The sequence below is a fragment of the Ovis canadensis genome, chromosome 12 (assembly GCF_042477335.2).
Source record: "Ovis canadensis isolate MfBH-ARS-UI-01 breed Bighorn chromosome 12, ARS-UI_OviCan_v2, whole genome shotgun sequence".
Taxonomy (NCBI): Eukaryota; Metazoa; Chordata; class Mammalia; order Artiodactyla; family Bovidae; genus Ovis; species Ovis canadensis.
The window spans coordinates 47593605-47614183 of NC_091256.1; the positions used below are offsets into that span (position 1 = coordinate 47593605).

Genomic DNA, 20579 nt, shown 5'->3' on the forward strand with positions numbered 1-20579 from the left:
GAAAATATTCACAAGTCATGTATCAAGGGTCTACTGATGAGAATAAATGAAGGGCTGCAAATCAACAACTGAAAAAAAAAATCCAATTTTAAAAAAATGGGCAAAGTAACAGACATTTCTCCAAAAGAGATATACAAATGGCCAATAAGGACATCAAAAGATGCTCAGCATCACTAATTATTAAGTAAATTCAAATTGCTATCACTTCACACCCAGAATGGCTACTACCAATAAAGCAAAATAACAAGTATTGGCAAAGATGTGGAGAAACTGGAACCCTTGTGCATTGCTGGTTGGTATGCATACAACTGCCATATGATCCAGGAATTCCACCTTGAGGTAGATACCCAGAAGAATTGAAAGCAGGGACTCAAAAGGACATTTGTATACCAATGTTCATAGCAGCATTATTCACAATAGCCAAAAAATAGTAACACGTGTCCTTTGATGGATGGATACATAAACAAAATGTTGTATATACATGTAGTGGAATATTATTCAGCTTAGAAGGAGTAAATTCTGATGCTACAGCATAGATGAACCTTTAAAACTCCATATTGAGATCCGACACAGAAGGACAAATAATGTATGATTCTACTTATATGAGGTACCTGAAGTGATTAATAGAAATAACAAGTAGAATAGTGGTTACCTGGGGTTAAGGGAAAGCAGAATAGAGAGTTTTTGTTTGCTAGGTACAGAGTTTCAGTTTGGGAGGATGAAAAATCATGAAGACAAAGGGGTAATGGTTGAAAAACATGAATGTACTTAATGACACAATTATACATTTTAAAAAATGGTCAAAATGATAAATCTTAGGTTATATATATTTTACCACAATAAAAAAAATTCTATACATACACTCATAACCACAAACTGGTGGCACACTTTGCAACTGTTGGTTAAAGAGTGTCAGTAATACTAACAATAGCTCGATAACAGTTAATTGAGCTAAACAGGCCAAGAAAGAAAAAAAAACGACTTCATATTAACAATCTAAATACTATACCTGAAGGAACTAGAAAAAGAAAAGCAAACAACCCACAGCTAGCAGAAGGAAGACAATTGAAATTAGAGTGGAGAGAAAATAGAAAAATAGAGAATGAAAATCAAAAGCGGGTTCTGTGAAAAGATCCACAAAATTGGCAAACCTATAACCAGAGTGACAAAAAAAGTTGCAAATACCTCAACTCAGAAATGAGTGGGGGGGACATTAGCAATCTCATTTAAATAAAGGAATAATTATATACCAACAAATAACCTGGATGAAATAGACAAATTCCTAGAAACACAATTTACCAAAACTGACTCAAGGAGAAATGTAAAATGTGAAAAGGCTTATGTGTGAGTGTGCTTAGTCGCTCAGTTGTATCCAACTCTTTGGGATTCTATGGACCGTAACCCGCCAGGCTCCTCAGTCTGTGGGGATTCTGCAGGCAAGAAAACGAGTGGGTTGCCATGCCCTCCTCCAGGGGATCTTCCCAACCCAGGCATTGAACCCAGGTCTTCTGTAATGCAGGTGGATTCTTTACCATCTGAGTCACCAGGAGAAAGGCTTGTAATGAGAGATTACAGCAGTAATCAAAAACCTCCCAACACCAAGAGCTATAGATGTTGGATGATAGTGATGTGTAAATTTAGGTTCATTAATTGCAACAAATGAACCACCTTGTGGGAGATGATGACGGGAGATTTTAAGGAGGGAGGAAGCAGGAGTTACATGGGAACTCTGTACTTTCTGCTCAGTTTCTCTATGAACCTAAAACTGCTCTAAAAAACAAACTGTACTAAGAAACAAAAAACTCCCAACAAAGAAAAGTCCAGGGCCAGATAGTTTCACTGGTGACTTCTGCCAAAAATTTAAAGAGTTAATAGCAATCCTCCCAAGAAAATAAAAGACGGAACAGTTCATTCTATGAGGCCAGCATTACCTTGATACCAAAGCCAGACAAAGATCCCCCAAGAAAAGAGTATTACAAAAAAAAAAAAAAAACTCTTAAAAATACAGATGAAAAATCCTCACAAAATACTAGCAAACCAAATGGAATATCATAGAAAAGGGGATTTATATACCACCAAGAGGTATTTGTCTCAGGAATGCAAGGGTGCTTCAATATTAAGAATGTCATGAATAGAACAAAGGAGAAAAAGCCCATTATCATTTCACTTGACACAAAAAGCATTTAATAAAATCCAACATACTTTCATGATGAAGTGAAGTGAAGTTGTGAAGTTGCTCAGTCGTGTCCGACTCTTTGCAACCCCACGGATTGTAGCCTACCAGGCTTCTCAGTCCATGGGATTTTCCAGGCAAGAGTACTGGAGTGGGTTGCCATTTCCTTCTCCAGGGGATCTTCCTAACCCAGGGATCGAACCCAGGTCTCCCACACTGGAGGCAGATGCTTTACCCACTGAGCTACCAGGGAAGCCCACCCCATGATAAAAGCACTCAAAAAAAAGTAATAGAAGAATAGAAATAAGTACAAGAGAGGAATAAGAATAGGACTTGACCTCAACTTTATAAAGGACATTTATGGAAAACCCACAGCTAACATCATGCATGTGTGCATGCTATGTTGCTTCATGTCCGACTCTATGTGACCAGATGATCTGTAGCCCACCAGGCTCCTCTGTTTGTGGGATTCTCCAGGCAAGAATACTGGAGTGGGTTGCCATGCCTTCCTCCAGGGAATCTTCCTGACCCAGGGATCAAACCTGCATCTCATGACTCCTGCACTGGCAGGCGGGTTCTTTATCACTAGTGCCACCTGGGAAGGCCCAGCTAACACCATACTTAAGGCTAAAAGACTAAAAGCTTTCCTCCTAAGATCAAGAACAAGATAAGTATGCCCAGGCAGAGTGGAGTAGCAGCCAGAGATGTTCTGTTCTGAGGAGCAGCCAGTGGTGTGATGGTGCAAGCCATGGACCATTCACACCTGAGACGGACTATGGAAAAGCAAGTACTGGAGGTGGAAGTCCAAGTCAAACATAGAAGGACAGCCTCGCTGAGCAACCTGGAGTGTCACCTGTACCTGAGGTAATCTCAGCAGCAGCAGCAACAAGTACCTGTGGTTGATTTCCAGGCAGAACTGAAACAAGCATTCTTAGCTGAGACACCAAGCAATGGTTAAAGCAGTATTGGAACACCTGGGTGGCTGATTCCAAAAGACACAATCAAATAAAACTACCTTCTCTTAGGTCTTAAGGATCCCAAATCTTTGCTATGGGCATTGGAGCTGGTGGAACAGCAATCATGACTGTGGGAAGGAGCAGCAAGATGCTGCCGCACACTGACCATAGGATAGAATATATCCTGAGATGGCCAGACCTTCATCGGTACGTTCAAGACTTTTGACAAACGTATGAACTTGACCCTCTATGACTGTGATGAGTTCAGGAGGATTGAGCCAAAGGATGTGAAACAGCCACAGCATGAAAAAAAAGTGAGTTTTGGGTCAAGTGTTGCTCTGTGGGGAAACTTGGTTTCCATGACTCTGAAGGGAAAGATACTGGCATTGCTCAGGTACCTCTTGCTGGAGCTGCAGGAGGCCCTGGGGTTGGCAGGGCAGTTAGCGGAGATGTTTCAGCTGGTGTTCCAATTCCCTAGGTCCCTGCTGGAACAGCAGGCTCTGTCCAAGGGATTGAGGGGTCATCCCAACAGGTAGTGACCCCACAGGGAAGAGGCACAGTAGCAGCTGCTGCAGGTGCTGCTACTGCCAGCACTGCTGGAGCCCCAAGTAGTATCCATGAGGATGGGGGACTGCCCCTGCCGCCATCAGTTGGTCGAGCAACCCCACCTCCAGGAATTATGGCTCCTCCACCTGGTATGAGACCACCATGGGCCCACCACTTCCTTCCCCCTACTCAAGAGATATCAACAGGCATGCCCCCTCCAGGAATGAGGACCCCCCTTCACCAGGAATAAGAGGTTCACCTCCTCCAAGAAAGCATCTACTAAGACCTGAGGGTACTACTGATTCTTCTTAGTCACTTTTTTTCCACAATGAATCTTGTGAAATATGTGGAGTGTTTGTGAACTTTTGTCTCCTTTGCTGCATTAATGCAAGTGAAAGTGTTAGTAACTCAGTCATGACTGACTCTTTGCAACCCCATGGACTATACCCTGCCAGGCTCCTCTGTCCATGGGATTCTCCAGGCAAGAATACTGGAGTGGGTTGCCACTCCCTTCTCCAGGAGAACCTCCCGACCCAGGGATTAAACCCAAGTCGCCTGCATTGCAGGCAGATTTTTTACCATCTGAGCCACCATGGAAGCACTGCTACATTAAGATCAACTAATAGACACATATGGGGAAAAAAAATGATGTCCACTTTCACTACTCCTACTCTACATTATACTAGAAGTTTTAGCCAGAGAAGTCAGTCAAGAAAGATAAATAAAGGCATCCCATTTGGAAAGGAAAAATTAAAACTATCTCTATTTGCAGATGATATCTAGCCTACATGGGCATCCCTGGTGGCTTGGCCATAAAGACTCTGCATGCAATCCAAGAGATGTGGGTTCAATCCCTGGGTCAGGAAGATCCCCTGGAGAGGTAAATGGCTACACACTCCAGTATTCTTGCCTGGGAAACTCCATGGACACAGAAACCTAGCGGGTTACCATCCATGCGGTCACAAGAATCAGACATGACTTAGCAACTAAATACCACCACCACCATCTATCCTATACAAAGAAAATTCAAAATTTTTTCACCAAAAAATGTAGTACTAATAAATGCAGCCATGTTTCAGGGTACAACATCAATATACACAAATCTGTTTGTGTTTCAAGTATAGAACACAAAGAAAAGAAAACAATTCCATTTGCAATAGAATCCAAAAGAATAAATATCTATGAATAAATTTAACAAAGCAGGTGAAAGACTTATACACTGAAAACTATAAAACATTGCTGCACTAAATGAAAAGACATCCTGTGTTTATGGGTTAGAAGACAGTCTCATGATGGAGAAGGAAATGGCAACCCACTCCACTACTCTTGCCTGGAAAATTCCATGGATGGAGGAGCCTGGTAGGCTATAGTCCATGGGGTCGCAAAGAGTCAGACATGACTGAGCAACTTCACTTTCTTTCTTTCCCTAGTTCTTTTGGAGAAGGGACTGGCAACCCACTCCATTGTTCTTGCCTGGAGAATCCCATGGATGGATTCCCTGTCTATGGAGAATCCCATAGACTGGTGGGCCACAGTCTATGGGGCTGCAAACAGTCGGACACAACTAAGCAACACACACACACACACACACTCTCTCTCTCTCTCTCTCTCTCTCTCTCTCTCTCTCTCTCTCTCTCTCATGAAGATGGCAATGCTACCTAAAGCAAATGACAGATTCACTGCAATCCTTATGAAAATTTCAGCAGCCAGTTTTGCAAAACTGTTGTGGAATACTTAAATGTCAAATTGGTTCTTATCATTAAAAATAAACATTAAACAACACAAGACTAGTTATAATGAAAAGTTAAATTGCCTGGTATACGCTCAAAGTGCTGTAATAAGCTGAGAAAGGATTGAATAATTCTGTTTTCTAATTTAGGGTCAAGTGATTAAGGTACAAATATCCAGTTGTTAAGAACCCTGTCTTCTGAAGCTTTAAAAGAACTCCTACAGCAATTCTCCACTCTCCATCACACTTGTATGTTTGCCTTTGTCCTCCACTCCTCAAGTGCTCTTACACACATCAAAGATACTGTTTCCCCACACGTGGAATTACAAATGTCTACCAAGGTATGTAGGCTTTATAGTAAAACTAAAAGAAAGAATTCTGCAACCATACAAATCTCAGAATCTGTGAGCAAACTGCTCACCTCTATAGTTTCTTCATCTGCAAAACAAGAATGAGTAATAGGGTTGTTATAAGATCAAATTATTTATGTAAAGCATTTACAACAATACCAGGTACATTATGAACTCTCAATAAGAGCTGTATGATTTTGTATAACATACCCAAAATAGTTATGCTTTTTGTTTTTTTAAAGAACATGCGGAAGTATGCCTAACCTATTGCTTAGCTTGCTACAGCTATTCAAAATTGACATAATTAGGACTGTGTATGAGGCCTTGATCCAGATTTGGTTAAGAGGTCACTTCTCCTGCCTTATGAAATGTTCTACTGCAATTTTTTAAAATGATAATAGGAACTAAGAATAGGTACCTGTCCCTTTTTTGTGTCTGTTTCAGCTAGAAATGTTAAAATAACTTGGAAGTAAAGAAATGTAGAGTTCATTTGTTCAATTTTTTGCATGGACTAAGATGGTATAACACATTACAATGCTGCAAGATAAGAAATTTATTTTGCTCTACTATTAAAGGAAATAAGACAAATTCACCATCAACACCATCAAAAGATAAGTAGCACTTCCATAATTTAGAGCATAACCAAAGCACACAGGCCATAAGAAATGATATCCAAAATTTTGAGGACAGCAGCTTCCAAATGAAGTATTTAATAAATACCTTCAGTTGTAATGATCAGTAAAACGGAAAGATTTGGCTTCTGACATATTATATAGGTGGCACTGTAACTGTTTAGACCGCTTTGCTTCTAGTCGGAGCTGTCTAGCTCTTTCTTTGACAGCTTGTTGCTCTGCTATTTTTTCTATCTGTTTTCTTCTTAGCCATCTGTAGAGAAAGACATAATCAGATCTGGTATCAGCCTGGATATATCTTCACGCTATAAAGTTATTACTATAGACAATTATAGGAAATTGGACTTATATTGAAATGCTCTGGTCACAACACAAATTAGTATTAACTGAAAAATTTCATTCTTATACCAAAGGCTCACACTAGGAAAGCATGGTAACATTCACAATCAAATATTTGAAATGAAGTTTGTCTTATAATGAAACTGCCAACTAAAAAACTTTTTAAAGTGATTTACAAACTATTTTACATGCGGCATACATAATATGTAAAATGAATTTTAAATCTTTTTTAAAATATGATTTTCTAAACAACTAAGTGTTTGACTGGTTCCATATAATTTATTTAGCAGCATGCAGAAATGCTGCCTTGCTATTCTTGGTAGAGAAATCATAGAGTTCCTGCTTTTCAGTGAATAAAATTATTCTTCCTTAAAATGGAAAAATAAGCCTAAGAAGAAAAAACATCAAAAAAGGTGATGGGAAAGGCCACATTCTAACAAATTTAAGTCTATAAAGCTTGCTTAGGTTAAATAACATTAAAAATAACTATATATATTACATCTCTGGTATGAAAGTGCATATGTGGTGTGTGCATGTGTGTATATATGTTTTCAGAAATAAATCCAAACAACTAAATGACTGCACTAGCATAAAAGGGACTTAAGAAACCTCTAATCCAATGTTGTATGGTCTTGAATTGGATAGTAGTTTGAGCAAATTAACTGCAGTCCCTTAGGGGTCAACTGGGAAAGGAAAGAAAGAAAGAGGCTAAGAAACTAAGAAAGAGAAAGACAGCAGAAAAGAAAGAAATGAACTTCAAACAGTGGACTAAATTTCCACTCCCTTTCCCAAGTCTTGCTGGCAAAATTATGAAGCCAGATCTGTTTCCTCAGAATAAGCCAGGTATTACACTCTTACCCAGGCAACTAAAAGGAGACTGGGTTTGCCTTCAATTACCAAAATAGGTTTCTAAATCCCCCTTTCATCTGGTCTGTACAGATCTTCCTCCTCTTTACAGAAAAAATACTTACTGGTTAAGTGCAACTCTTTATTCAGTCTTCTGAGGACTAAGTAGGAGAAGCTGTAACCAATCTTGGGCCCACTTCTCCAAGCAATGAACAAATCAATCAATCAATGGGAGGCTATCAAAAGTTATCACACTGGTGCCATTAAGAAATAGTTTTAGTATTAAAACATATCTTGAAAGAATGGTATAGATATTATGCAAAGCATGGAGTTAAAGAATTTTCTCACATATTTTTAAAACTGTGGCTTTAAAACTGTATAGGTATATAATGTAAGGGATTACTTTTTTTTAAGTTCTATTGACTATATAATTGTCTAAGTTGCCCCTGAGGAGGAGGGGAAACACCCTTCTTTTGACTTACTGTTTAAAGGCCCGGTCACGGCCTTCTGTTCCTTTAAGGAAGACTAAGCACTCCTCTTGCTTCCGCAGTTCTTCTGTCTTTCTTTCTTTCAGTTGTTCTTCATGCTTTTTTTTAAGCCATAATCGAAAAGCTTGCTGTGGATCTCTGTTTTCCTGCTGTTCGCAAAAGTAAGTTTTGCTTAAAGAAATGAAAACTACTTTTTAAGGCCCTGCCAATAGAACCCTATAAGAATACATGTCCTATTCACAATTGTTCATAATAATGCCAGTCTCATTACTTGCACTCTTAGCATCCAAACCAAATATATGACCTCTGAATCAACACTCACTGCCCTCTTGCTTCCTTCAAAAGTCTTACTGAGGTAATCAATAAATGGAGAATGTCAAGATGCAGTGATTGGCAAACTTTTCAAAACTGAGCCCTTTGACAATTAAAATAATTTTGCACATTGACACAAGCATATAAAGTCAGTATGAGTGACGTATTGGTATCAATTACTGAAGGAAGCTCCACTGGAATTGAAAATCAATGACCCAACATTTGTGTTATTCAACCTTTCTTTTAAATTATTCTTTCATTTTTAAGAGCACCTGCCAAGCCCATCTCCAAAAATGCAATTATTACTATGGAACATGGCAATAAGGATTTTCAACCATAAGAATTTTTTCATAAGGATAATTGCCATGAGAATTTTGTCATAAGAATGGGCTAGTGGGAATAGCTTATTGTATGGTTCTTCAAACTTTATGATGGATACAGTCCTCAAGGAGTTTTTAAAAGCTGAAAGAGCTCTTATTTGAGAGAGTAAAGAGAGCAAAGGGAAAGATTTTGGGGCTCTTCAGCCTTGGAAAACGCATGATTCATTATATGGATGCCTGGCTAGAATACAAAAGGAAAAGATGCATTCATTTAATACTTTTGCCACATCTGAGTTCTGTGATAGCTCCTACATCTTGTATTTTCCTTTATCTGTAGCCCACACTGCCAAGTATGCTCCAGTCTAATTTATTTAATTTATATAACCTAGAATCTTTGGTGTATAATGCAGAACTTTGTGAAGAGGTCCTATGGACCTACAAGACCATTGCTGAACACCTGAAAGTTTGGGAGTATCTGGAGATTACTAAAAAGTGTTCAATCTGCAACTATAGATTAAAAGAGTTAGGAATGCAGGGACAGACAGGATTGATGGATATCACTGTTCATCTATTCATTCAACAGATATTCACAGAGCATCTACTACATACAGCATCTACCTGTACAGAGCTACTGCTACTGCTGCTGCTGCTGCTGCTAGGTCACTTCAGTTATGTCCGACTATGCACCAAAGGTGGGGGGGTGGGGAAACAAGGCTCCCTTTCTCATACATTCTATACCAGCACTGTATGATACATAGCCACTAGTCACAAGTAACTACTTAAATAAAATTAGAAATTCAGTATCTCGGTCACATTAGCTACATTTTAAGTACTTAACAGTCATATTATGGCCAGTGGCCACTTTACTGGACAGTGTAGATACAGTGTTACCATCATCACAGAAAATTGTATTGGGCAGTGTTGTTCAAGATAAGATGAAATATAGGATTGATTGACTGTTATGTCAGGTTCAAAAGAAAAGTATGGTAAGGAAAGACAGTAATAATGGGAGATGTGAGGAGAAAGGGATAAACTCCTAGAAACATAATATTTACCAAGGCTGAATCAGGAAGAACAGAAAATGTGAACAGGTTGATTACTAGTAATGAAACTGAATAAATAATCAAAAATCTCCCCCAAAACAAAAGTCCAAGACCAGATGGCTTCTAGAAAATCTAAAGAAGAATTAATACTGTTCATTCTCAAACTCTTCCAACAAACAGAAGAGGAGAGGACACTTCCAATCCATTTTAAGAGGCCTGATTACTGTCATACCAAAGCCAGACAAAGATAATACAAGAAAACAAAATTAGAGGCTGACATACTTGATGAATTCTTTAAATGTAAAAATACTCAACAAACTATCAGAAAAGCTAATTCAGCAGTATATTAAAAAAAATCATACATCAATGATCAAGTGGGATTTTACAGAGATGCTAGGATGGTTCAAATCTACAAATCAGTGTTATACACATTAATGAGTTGAAAGATAAAAATCATATGATGATCTAAATAGATGCACAAAAAGCATTTGACAAAATATATATTTTCATGATAAAAACTCTCAAAAATTGGGTATAGAGAGAATATACCTCAATATAATAAAGACTATCTATCACAAGTCCACAGCTAACATCATACTATCAGGGGCAAGATAAGAATCCCCATTCTCACTACTTTTATTCAACACATAGTTGAAGTCCCAGCTGGAGCAATCAGACAAGAAAAAGAAATAAAAGGCATTCGAATTAGAAAGAAAGAAGTGAAATTGCTCTATTTGCACATTACATATTCTTATTATATACAGAAACCCTAGAGACTTTACCCCTCCCCACAGGAAAAAAAAAAAAACAGAACTAATAAACCATTCAGTAAAGCTGCAGGATACAAAATCAATATATAAAAATCAACTGTGTTTCAATACACTAAAAACAAACTATCTGAAAGAGAATTAACAAGGTCTTTTAAAATAGCAGAAAAGAAGAATGAAATAGATACCTAGGAATAAATTTAACCAAGGAGGTGAAAGACTATATGCTGAAAGCATAAAGACATTAATGAAAGAAACTGAAGAAGATACAAATGAATGGAAAGATACTCCATGACCATGGACTAGAAAAACTAATATTGTTAAAATGTCCATACTATCTAAAAATTGTCCATGCAATCTAAAATTCATTACATAAAAGTTCCAATGGAATTTTTCACAAAATTGAAAAAAACTCCTAAAATCTGCATAAGAGCCAAACCTCCAATGTAATCCTGAGAAAGAACAACAAAGCTGGAAGCATCTCACTTCCTGATTTTAATCTATATTATAAAGCTGAAACAATCAAATAGTATATTAATAGTACTGGCATGAGAATAGACACATAGATCAATGGAAGAGAATAGAGAGCACAGAAATCAACCCATGCATATACTGTCAATTATTTTCAACAAAGAAGCCAACAATAACAATGAGGAAGGAACAGTCTCTTCAATAAATGGAATTAGGAAAACTGAATTGCTACACGTAAAAATTACCTCATTTCCTTTTCTCTTAACATATTGGATAGAACTCCCAGAATGAAATTATTTATTATAGAAGGGAGACTTACCTGTCTCTGACTTTAATGGGTATACCTATAGTATTTCCTAAGATAGTATTTATCCTGTAATCCACATTTTATTAGAAAAAATTAAAAATAAATGCTAGTAAATACAAGTATATACTTTTTCTATATCTTTCAAGATAGACAAATTCTTTTTATTTACCTATTTTGTACTAAATATATTAATAGATTTGTTATTATTGGTCCATAATTTCCTTCCTAAAATAAACTATACTTGGTTATAACATGCTCTTATTTTACTATACAGTTGCAGTCAAATTTCTCAATATTTTCTCTTTTAGTTCATGGTTTCAGGTTTACTACCTGAAAAGATATTGTCCATCCCAAGATTATAAAAGCTAAATTTCTATAAATAGCATAACAAATAATGTAAAAGTACATCATTTTGTTAGTCAAGGAAAACATATTTACAGACATAATAGACAAGGATTAAAATCTGTACTGCCTGCAATGCAAGAGACCCTGATTCAAATACTGGGTCAGGAAGACCCCCTGGAGAAGGGATAGGCTATCCACTCCAGTATTCTTGGGCTTCCCTGGTGGCTCAGTTGGTAAAGAATCCGCCTGCAATGTGGGAGACCTGGATTCCATCCCTGGGTTGGGAAGATCCCCTGGAGGAAGGCATGGCAACCCACTCCAGTTTTTTTTCCTGGAGAATCCCCATGGACAGAGGAGCCTGATGGGCTATAGTCCACGAGGTCGCAGAGTCGGACATGACTGAACAACCAAGCACAAGAAAAATAAAACTGGTAAAAAAGAAAAGACTGCAAATAGGAAATTCACAGAAAACACATGCTCATATACATTCATATATACTAATAATTTGAAAAAATAAAAAAATAAACTACATACAATGTTAGACATGATATATTAAACATTCGCTCTTACATACTGCTGGCTGCTGCTAAATCACTTCAGTCGTGTCCAACTCTGTGTGACCCCATAGACAGCAGCCCACCAGGCTCCCCCGTCCCTGGGATTCTCCAGGCAAGAACACTGGAGTGGGTTGCCATTTCCTTCTCCAATGCATGAACGTGAAAAGTCAAAGTGAAGTCGCTCAGTCGTGTCCGACTCTTAGCGACCCCATGGACTGCAGCCTACCAGGCTCCTCTGTCCATGGGATTTTCCAGGCAAGAGTACTGGAGTGGGGTGCCATTGCCTTCTCCATACATACTGCTGGAGGGACTATAAATTGATACAACCTTTTAGGGGGCTAACTTTGCATATTTAACCACAACTTTTATTCTGGATATCCAATAAGTCATAAATTTCCAAGAAACCCTCTTACAGAATATTGATGTTCTCCTATAGAATTTACATGTTCACAACAGCCCTGTTAATTAATGGAGCAATATTAGAATCAATCTAAATATCTACAAATGAGGAATGGTTTAATAAATTGTTACATCTGAAAGTAGAATATCATGGAGCTATTTGAAAAGAGATCTAAATGCAATGATCTAGAAATATGTCCTTGATGAATGAGTGAAAAAAATCCAACCACATAATACACTTTTAGCAGATAAACATGTAAATAAAAATAAAAGCTAGAAGGATTTACAGCACACTGTTAAAAGCAGTTACCACTAGGAGATGAGCCTGGAAGGAGTTAGGATTGAATTTTCAATTTTCAGTTTATATACATTTTTTAAAGAGTAGGGATATAGATGATTTTTTTACTGTCTCATGGGTTTTCTGTATATTTCAATTTTTTTTCTCCTGCAATTTTTTTTATTTTTTTTATGTTTTTTAGTTTTTAAATTTTAAAATCTTTAATTCTTACATGCGTTCCCAAACATGAACCCCCCTCCCACCTCCCTCCCCATAACATCTCTCTGGGTCATCCCCAAAAATTACATATGATGGCTTTGTTAGTTTTCACATAAGATTCCTATACATCTATTCTTAAGTGAGACCAATCTGTAGAGATTTTGTGTGCATTGTCCTATTTAAATATCAAAGTTATATATCTTGAAAAAAATGAATTGGTAGCTTTCCTTTTTTCTGTGCTTTAACTGTTTGAATAAAATAAGAATCATTTGATTTTTACAAGGCTTCTTAGAATTTAATTATGTAATAAAGTCATCTGCATGTTGCATCTTTTGCAAGGGTAGTTCCTGGACCACTTTTTCTACTTCTTTAGGCTTTTAGTCTGATAGTCAGACTCCCTTCTGTAAATAAATCCAGCTTTCATATATGTATGAACTTATTTTTCATGAAGAAGGATTGCTTACTCTACTGTTCATGTCTTCAATCTGCTTTGCTCGCTGAATTCTCCTCATTTCTTGGACCTGCTCTCTCTTCTTTTGCAACCATGCTTTAAATACCATGTCGTTCTCTTTTTTCTTTTCTTTTTCTTCTTCTATTTTCTTTTCATCTTCCTGGGGGAAAGAATATCCAAACACACTAATATAAAATTATATATGTTATCAAAGTAGAGAGATATATTTTGATGTCTGACATTAGAATTCCCAGCCTCTAAAAATTTCCATCTGTAAATTGGGCCTCCCTAAAGAAAACAGGGCCTCCAATTTTCTTAGGGAAAAAAAGGAGGACTTCAGATAAATTGTAGAGGTAAAGTCTATAATTACATAAATCTACACTATGCAACATGCTGTTCAAGAATTTCTTGGATCTCTCCTTAGCTTCCTAGTTTATTTTTTGTATTTAACTCCTCAAAAACCACAGCTATGCAAAAGACTGCCCCCAAAACACACACACATACACACACACTCTCTCTCTCACTTTACAAGCGTGAATATGGTGTCTACAGAAGCACTGTAAATGCCTTAAACATTTTTAGATGATTGTTAAATTTGTTAATTGTGACACATGACATTGTGATTATGAAACCAGTGCTATAATCATTTTCTATTTGAAGTATACAATCATCTCTGAAGTGTACAAGTGAGCAATGATTGGATGTCTAGGACTTGCTTTGAAAAAAACTTCAGCCAAAAAAGGAAGAGATGAAGCAAATCAGCCAAAATCTTAATGACTCTTGAATCTGGGTAATGGAGATATAAGGGTTAACTGTACCTTCATATGTGTTGGAGATTTTTTATCATACTGTTTAAAATATTTTCAACTAGTGTATATCGATAAAGTAACATTTTTGCTATCAGAAAAATATTTAAACAGTTAACTATAAGAACAAAATGAATTTTTAAACTGAATTATTAAAGTGATGTTATAAAAGAGAGTTACTTAAACTTTAAAGGAGGTATTTATTTAAACCAGTTATGAAGAGCTATAAAACAGTAACTGGGAACAATGCAGCATGTCTTAGTGGAAATATCACCATGGTAGAAGTTAAGAGATCTGAGTAACAATCATACTGCCATCATACTATGTTAATTTGGGCAAACCATTTAACTCAGTATTCTCATCTATAAAATGAAGTTGTATTAACAAGCTCAGAAGTCTCTTTCAATACTAAAATTTTAGCATGGAAATAAATTGAATGATAGAATCCATGCTTAAACTGTTTTCAAATAATGAATTCAGAGTTCTTTCCACATGTTTTGACAGTATAGCAAGCCCTTTTTGATCAAACAAAATGTAGAAGGAAAAATTCTATACAATTAATAGCATAAGATGTCTTTTTAAAAACTTGTTACCATTTTCTAAGCCCTTATAATGGAGCTTACATAATATGTGAATTTACTATTATATTTTATATTTATTTTAGCTCCCTTTTACCAAAGGATTTGGGATGCCTTGCATGAATAATTGTAGGACAATTATTTTTCCAGACAGGACATCTGGATTAAACAGATGATATTAGCCAAAGCACAGACATTGCAGTTGCCAAAGAGAACAGTGAGATGATGCACTTAGTGTAGAGAGATGGAGTAGAGCAGCCCTATCTGCCCCTAGGAAATATTTTGCAGGGCATCAAAAAGGAAGGCCTTCTCCTGAAACCAGCTGAAAATATTTTAAAGTCTTAGCACTTAAAGACCATGCTCTGAGCTAGTACATAACCAAAGTGAAACTTAGTTATGAGGATCCTGACATGAGAAAAGTATATCCCAAAACAGTGTGTGACACCCAAAAAAGAGGATCAAAAGAAAAACGAACTATCCATTAGTCATACCCATTAAAGATTACCATTAGTTCATTAGTGAAAATGACACTGACATTATATAAAACCTTCTATATAACTTCTACAGAAATATATACAGAAGCACACATGTAAACATGTGTGTGTGCAGCAAACAAGTAGTTCAGTTATTCTCAACAAATTCTTTTATATTATCATGCAGTTCTGAGTTAACAGATCCTTTTACATACCTATTATATTCCTGAACCAAGGAAGCTGAGTCTGACAGAGCTCAGATTTCAGTAGCCAACTAAGCTAAATTTTACTAAATATGCACCCTTTCAGATTTCCTGCCTAAAAGTGTGCTATAGGTTACATGTTCTTAGTAACTTCATTTCTTAATCTTTTTCTGCTAATTTGAGTTCCTGATTTAAATGCCAGAAATTTCCATTGATCATTTCCTGCATAAGTGGAAAACAGACCACTTATCAACTTCTCAACATGACAGGAAAACTGGGATTTCGACTTTGCTACAAACAAGTCACGGGAATTTGGTAAAGTTATTTAAATTATCTGGACGAGTTTTTCACCTATGAAATAATCTTTTAAGGTTTCTTCTTATGTTCTATTAACTGTGATTCTTTTGCCGTTAGGTATTTACAGTTAGACATTTTATGTGGTTCAGCTTAATGCTATCTGGTATTCAGTAAAACAGAGAATCAGGGCACTGATTTATGTAGTTCAGAGAAAATTCCCGTTTTAGTACTTAGAATTTTCAATTATAAAACACTTTTATTCTCTTTAGGAGCAACCCCCCCTCAAAATAACAATAATTTTGGATTCGGTAGGGCATCCTGGAGACATTTCAGTTAGGTTATTAGGCTCTATTCTTAATTAAAATGAGAATCCCTGAAATCAATAAAATGTAGTGTTGATAACAATCTCTAAGAGGAACAGAGGAGTTTCATTCCAGCCACACTGAGGACTATTGCACAGGAGACACAAATTGAAGAAGCATCTGGATTGTGTTCCACAGCATTACTAAATAGGCGAGGCATATATGTAGGCAAAAAATGCAAATCACAGAAGTTGTTTGTCAGGAATTAGGCTTGAAGCTAGCAAGCAATAAGGGTGCTTCTTAAGCAAGGATTGGCTGGTATCTGAAATGGTTAAAAAACTACAAGGAGAGACCTTGAGACCATAAAGTTGAAGCTGGCAGATGGTATTTTGAAGAGGTCTGGTGATATACTTGAGTTTGACACAGTTCAGAAAATTCAGGTTCTCAGTGATACAGGAACACATCTGAAACCATATCCACAATGGCCACCCAGCTCCATTCTGGATGCCTGAACCACAGTTTTTTATCTTGTCAGAACAAAGAACATGAAATATCAAATATGACGGGGGTACATTCCTTCAAGGTTTCAGAAGAGACAGGTGAACATGTACACAGTAAGGCAGTATGGCCTTGGTGTCTGGGAAGGGAAGCTCATCTTCAAAGGAGAACTAGCATGAGTGTCATGGGAAGGCGGGGAGCATTTATCCTATCTTCAAGGAGGCATTCTAAACAATCTGGTAAATATTCTCTTTTTTTTTTCCCCAATGGTGAAAGCAGAGTTACAAAGTATGTTTGACAGGCTGTTCAAATAGATAGGCTGTTCTAGTCAGCATAAAAGGCTTCCCAGGTAGTGCATAATGTTCAAGACAAATCAGGCATAAGCCAGAATTCCCTGTACCTCAATATGTGAAACTTTCTTCCACCCAGTAGTCCTGGAAGATATATGAAATATACACACATCCATACACACACACCAGAGAATTATAATCTAATTCCTTTGTTGCCTTCTAAACCCCAACAAATTTGTGCCTTCATTTTTTTCATCTGACATCTGATTTTCACCTATCTCATATCAAAATTGGGCTTTCCTGATAGCTCAGCTGGTAAAGATTCTACCTGCAATGCAGGAGACCCTGGTTTGGGGGTTGGGAAGATCCCCTGGAGAAGGGATAGGCTACCCTCTCCAGTATTCATGGGCTTCCCTGGTGGCTCCGATGGTAAAGAATCCACCTGCAATGTGGGAGACCTGGGTTCGATTCCTAGGTTGGGAAGATGCCCTGGAGGAGGGCATGGCAACCCACTCCAGTATTCTTGTCTGGAGAATCCCCATGGACAGAGGAGCCTGGCGGGCTACAGCCCAAAGGGTTGCAAAGAGTCAGATACAACTGAGCGATGAAGCATACATAGCACAGCATATCAAGATTATTTTCAGGAGTCACTTAACTTCTCTGAGCCTCACCTTTAAAAGGAAAGGATCAGACGAAACCATTGCTGAGATCTCCTCTAGCTCTAACACAAGTCATTCATTACCATGCTTTTGTGATCTTCACAAGAAATGACTAGGGTAATCAGGGTGCTTGTTCCCTAAATACAGATTGTTAACATTTAACCACTTAATTTAACAACAGGAAAAAAACAAGCAAGTGCATGTATCCAATCATTTAAAGAACCATGTCAATTCTTACTGGATTTATAAAACACAGAAACATATTCTACTTTCAATATAATGCCCACTTGTGCTCTCACCTCTTTCTTCAGCTTCTCTCTCTTCTGTTCTAGTCGTTTTTTCAGTTCTTTCTGTCGAGGGGAGAGACAGAATGTTGAGGTCGCTGGAGACACATCTGCGGACTGGGTCCTACGGTTAGATTTTCCGTTCCCTTTACTTCGATCTGAGTTGACAGCAGAGCTTGGGTAAATCTTGGGGTTGGGTGGTGGCTGAGGGATGTAAGTCAGTGGCTCTTCTGTTGATGAGGGAGCAAGAACATGTACTTTGGCTACTGGCTCTTCTCTCTTGACTCCACTGACAGACAAACTGGGAGATCTGGGTAAAAACTGCTGAGGTTCACCTTCTGTACTATTAGCATTATTAATGGGGGGCAAAACCCCCTGACTCTTAATGTCCTGTAAATTCACAAGTTCAAACTTTCCATCTCTCTCCATTAGGATTTTCCTATCCTTGTTTTCTTCACAATTTCCATCAGTAAGTGACAGGATCACATTTTCTTGTCCAAATTCATTGGAAATACATAACTGTGACAGTTTTCCAGACATATTACTTTCATAATTTTTGTAAGTATCACTGTCTTCCAGAGGAGGAACTTCTAAATCAACTAATTTGTCCTTGAATTTAAGTTTGCGTTCCCTTTTATCATTCACTGGTTCTTGATTTTGTAGAAGTCTGTTGGCTTGTATAATTTTCTCCATAATATATCTCCTGACTTCCTCATCCTCTTCCTCCTCCAGGTCTTGATGGCTTTCTAGTTTGGATTCTTGCAAAGAGTTTTCACTATCTGAATCTGATATGGGGTCCAAAGGTTGAATACTTGGTACAGAAATAAAGTCATTTCTTCTTGGTGAAACCTCATCCTTCAAAGATTTATCAGGATCAGAAAGCTGCTTGGTGTGTTCTATTTCTGTTTCATTCACTTTTAAGTCTTGGTTAATATTCTCTTCATTCCCACAAGCCATCTAGAAAAAGAGAGATGAGATTCATTTTCAGTAAAAATTGAGACTCTTTGTCCATTCATATGTAGACAATCCAAAATGGATGTTCATGCTCGTAATTTATTTTATGAATGGGAAAAGTTACATGCTTCCTGCTCATATTTCACTCATAGTTTTCTAATTCATATTTTACTTCCCCAAGGGAAAAAGCAAAAAAATTGGGGAAAAATTTAAATCTGAATTTGATGTTGCTAAGTACTACAGTGATTACTTTTTTTAAAGATTCCATGCCAATGTATGAAAGTGTAACTACAAACAGTACAATATTAATATCCCTCCCTCTGTAAAATGTTCCTTTTACATTTTCAGAAGAATATACTTTTAAATGTTTTCTCCTTGTAATATTTGTGCTTTTTCAAAGAGATATCTTTCTCCCCAGGACCATTACAAGGTCACTGCCTTTGGTCAAGTCCTTATCATTCTGAGTTTCCTATGATCTTTTCAAATTATTACTGCTGCTATTTTCTGCATGATCTATACCCAAATTCCAAGTCAATTTTTACCTCTGGATCAGATTTTCCCTCCTCAATTATATTCAGAGGCTCCAGTAATCTATGTTAAACACCATTATATAACTTGGTCTTACTTTTTTTAAAAAAATTTAATCCCATGTGAACCATGAACCAGTATTTTCACAAAACCCTGCTCCACATCTACTAAGTAATGGCTATTATGTCCTGCTGTCATCAACCCCTTAAAATTCCCTTCCTCTTTTACTAGCTTAGTCACCAATTCTAACAGCCTCTTCTTCCTAACCTGGACAACACTGCTATATGTCCAATAAGCAAATCAACATGGCCCACTAAAATGACTACCAAGTAACTAAAATTAAACTAAGATCTCTGCATTGTAATTGTTCTTTTTAGCCTTATTTTATTCTCTGGTTCATTTCTACAGTATCTGTTTTCAAATTCTCCTTTAGCTTTTACTTCTTTTTAAAACCCACTACAATAAAATCTTCCCCTAACCCTCACCCCTGTTTCTCTGTCATCCATTTTTTCCTACCAGCCTCAAAGGAAAAAGTGATTTTAATAATCCACTGAAATGAACAAGATTCATTAGAGCACTGTGTTTTAACCACTGCTGTATCCACAGCACCTAGAACAGCCTCTGACACATGGCCAAGTGATCACTGCTTTACAATGAATGAATAAGCAATAAGGCAATGAATTATCATTATAATTTCTCTAATTCTTTAACCTTGTGCTGTGGATCTCATACCCTTCTAGTCATGAGACCTTGGTTCAGCATTATTGCTCTGATATCTCTTCCTCTGGGCTTCCTTGGTGGCTCAGATGGTAAAGAATCGCCTGCAATGTGACAGACCTGGGTTGGATCCCGGGCTGGGAAGATCCCTTGGAGAAGGGAATGGCTACCCACTCCAGTATTCTGGCCTGGAGAATTCCATGGTCAGAGGAGCCTGGCGGGCTACAGTTCATGGAGTCGCAAAGAAGAGGATATGACTGAGCGACTTTCACTTTCACTTTTCTTTCATCTCTTCCTCTACTCATTCTGATTATTTTTCTGTTAAAGATGCATAAAACCACCATGTAAAAGCCATCTTAGAAAAGTCTTCACTTTTGACTCTGTTGCCTTTTCCAAATGTTATCTATCTCATCTGTCTTCTCCACTGCATAAGAAAGCAAGATAGAACCAAGCGAGAGTTGTG

At 37.3% G+C, this 20579-nt stretch overlaps 1 protein-coding gene and 2 pseudogenes across 5 annotated transcripts in view; 2 read left to right on the top strand and 1 right to left on the bottom strand.

The window, feature by feature from the left end:
- CCDC181 (coiled-coil domain containing 181) overlaps positions 1-20579 on the bottom strand; it is a 46795-nt gene that overhangs the window by 18623 nt on the left and 7593 nt on the right. For 2 of the 5 annotated variants that reach the window (XM_069545577.1, XM_069545578.1), the window contains 4 exons: positions 17933-18874; positions 13541-13687; positions 8054-8208; positions 6253-6639 (listed from right to left, as the gene is read on the bottom strand). In XM_069545577.1, the coding sequence (XP_069401678.1) occupies positions 6477-6639; positions 8054-8208; positions 13541-13687; positions 17933-18874 (1407 nt within the window). In that variant the 3' untranslated portion in view covers positions 6253-6476. Of the gene's footprint in view, positions 1-6252; positions 6640-8053; positions 8209-13540; positions 13688-17932; positions 18875-20579 lie in introns of those variants that run through there. The other 3 variants (XM_069545581.1, XM_069545582.1, XM_069545579.1) reach the window with 2 other exon arrangements.
- On the top strand, positions 2910-3131 carry LOC138416447 (SNRPN upstream reading frame protein-like; annotated as a pseudogene).
- Positions 3254-3987, top strand: LOC138415823 (small nuclear ribonucleoprotein-associated protein N pseudogene; annotated as a pseudogene).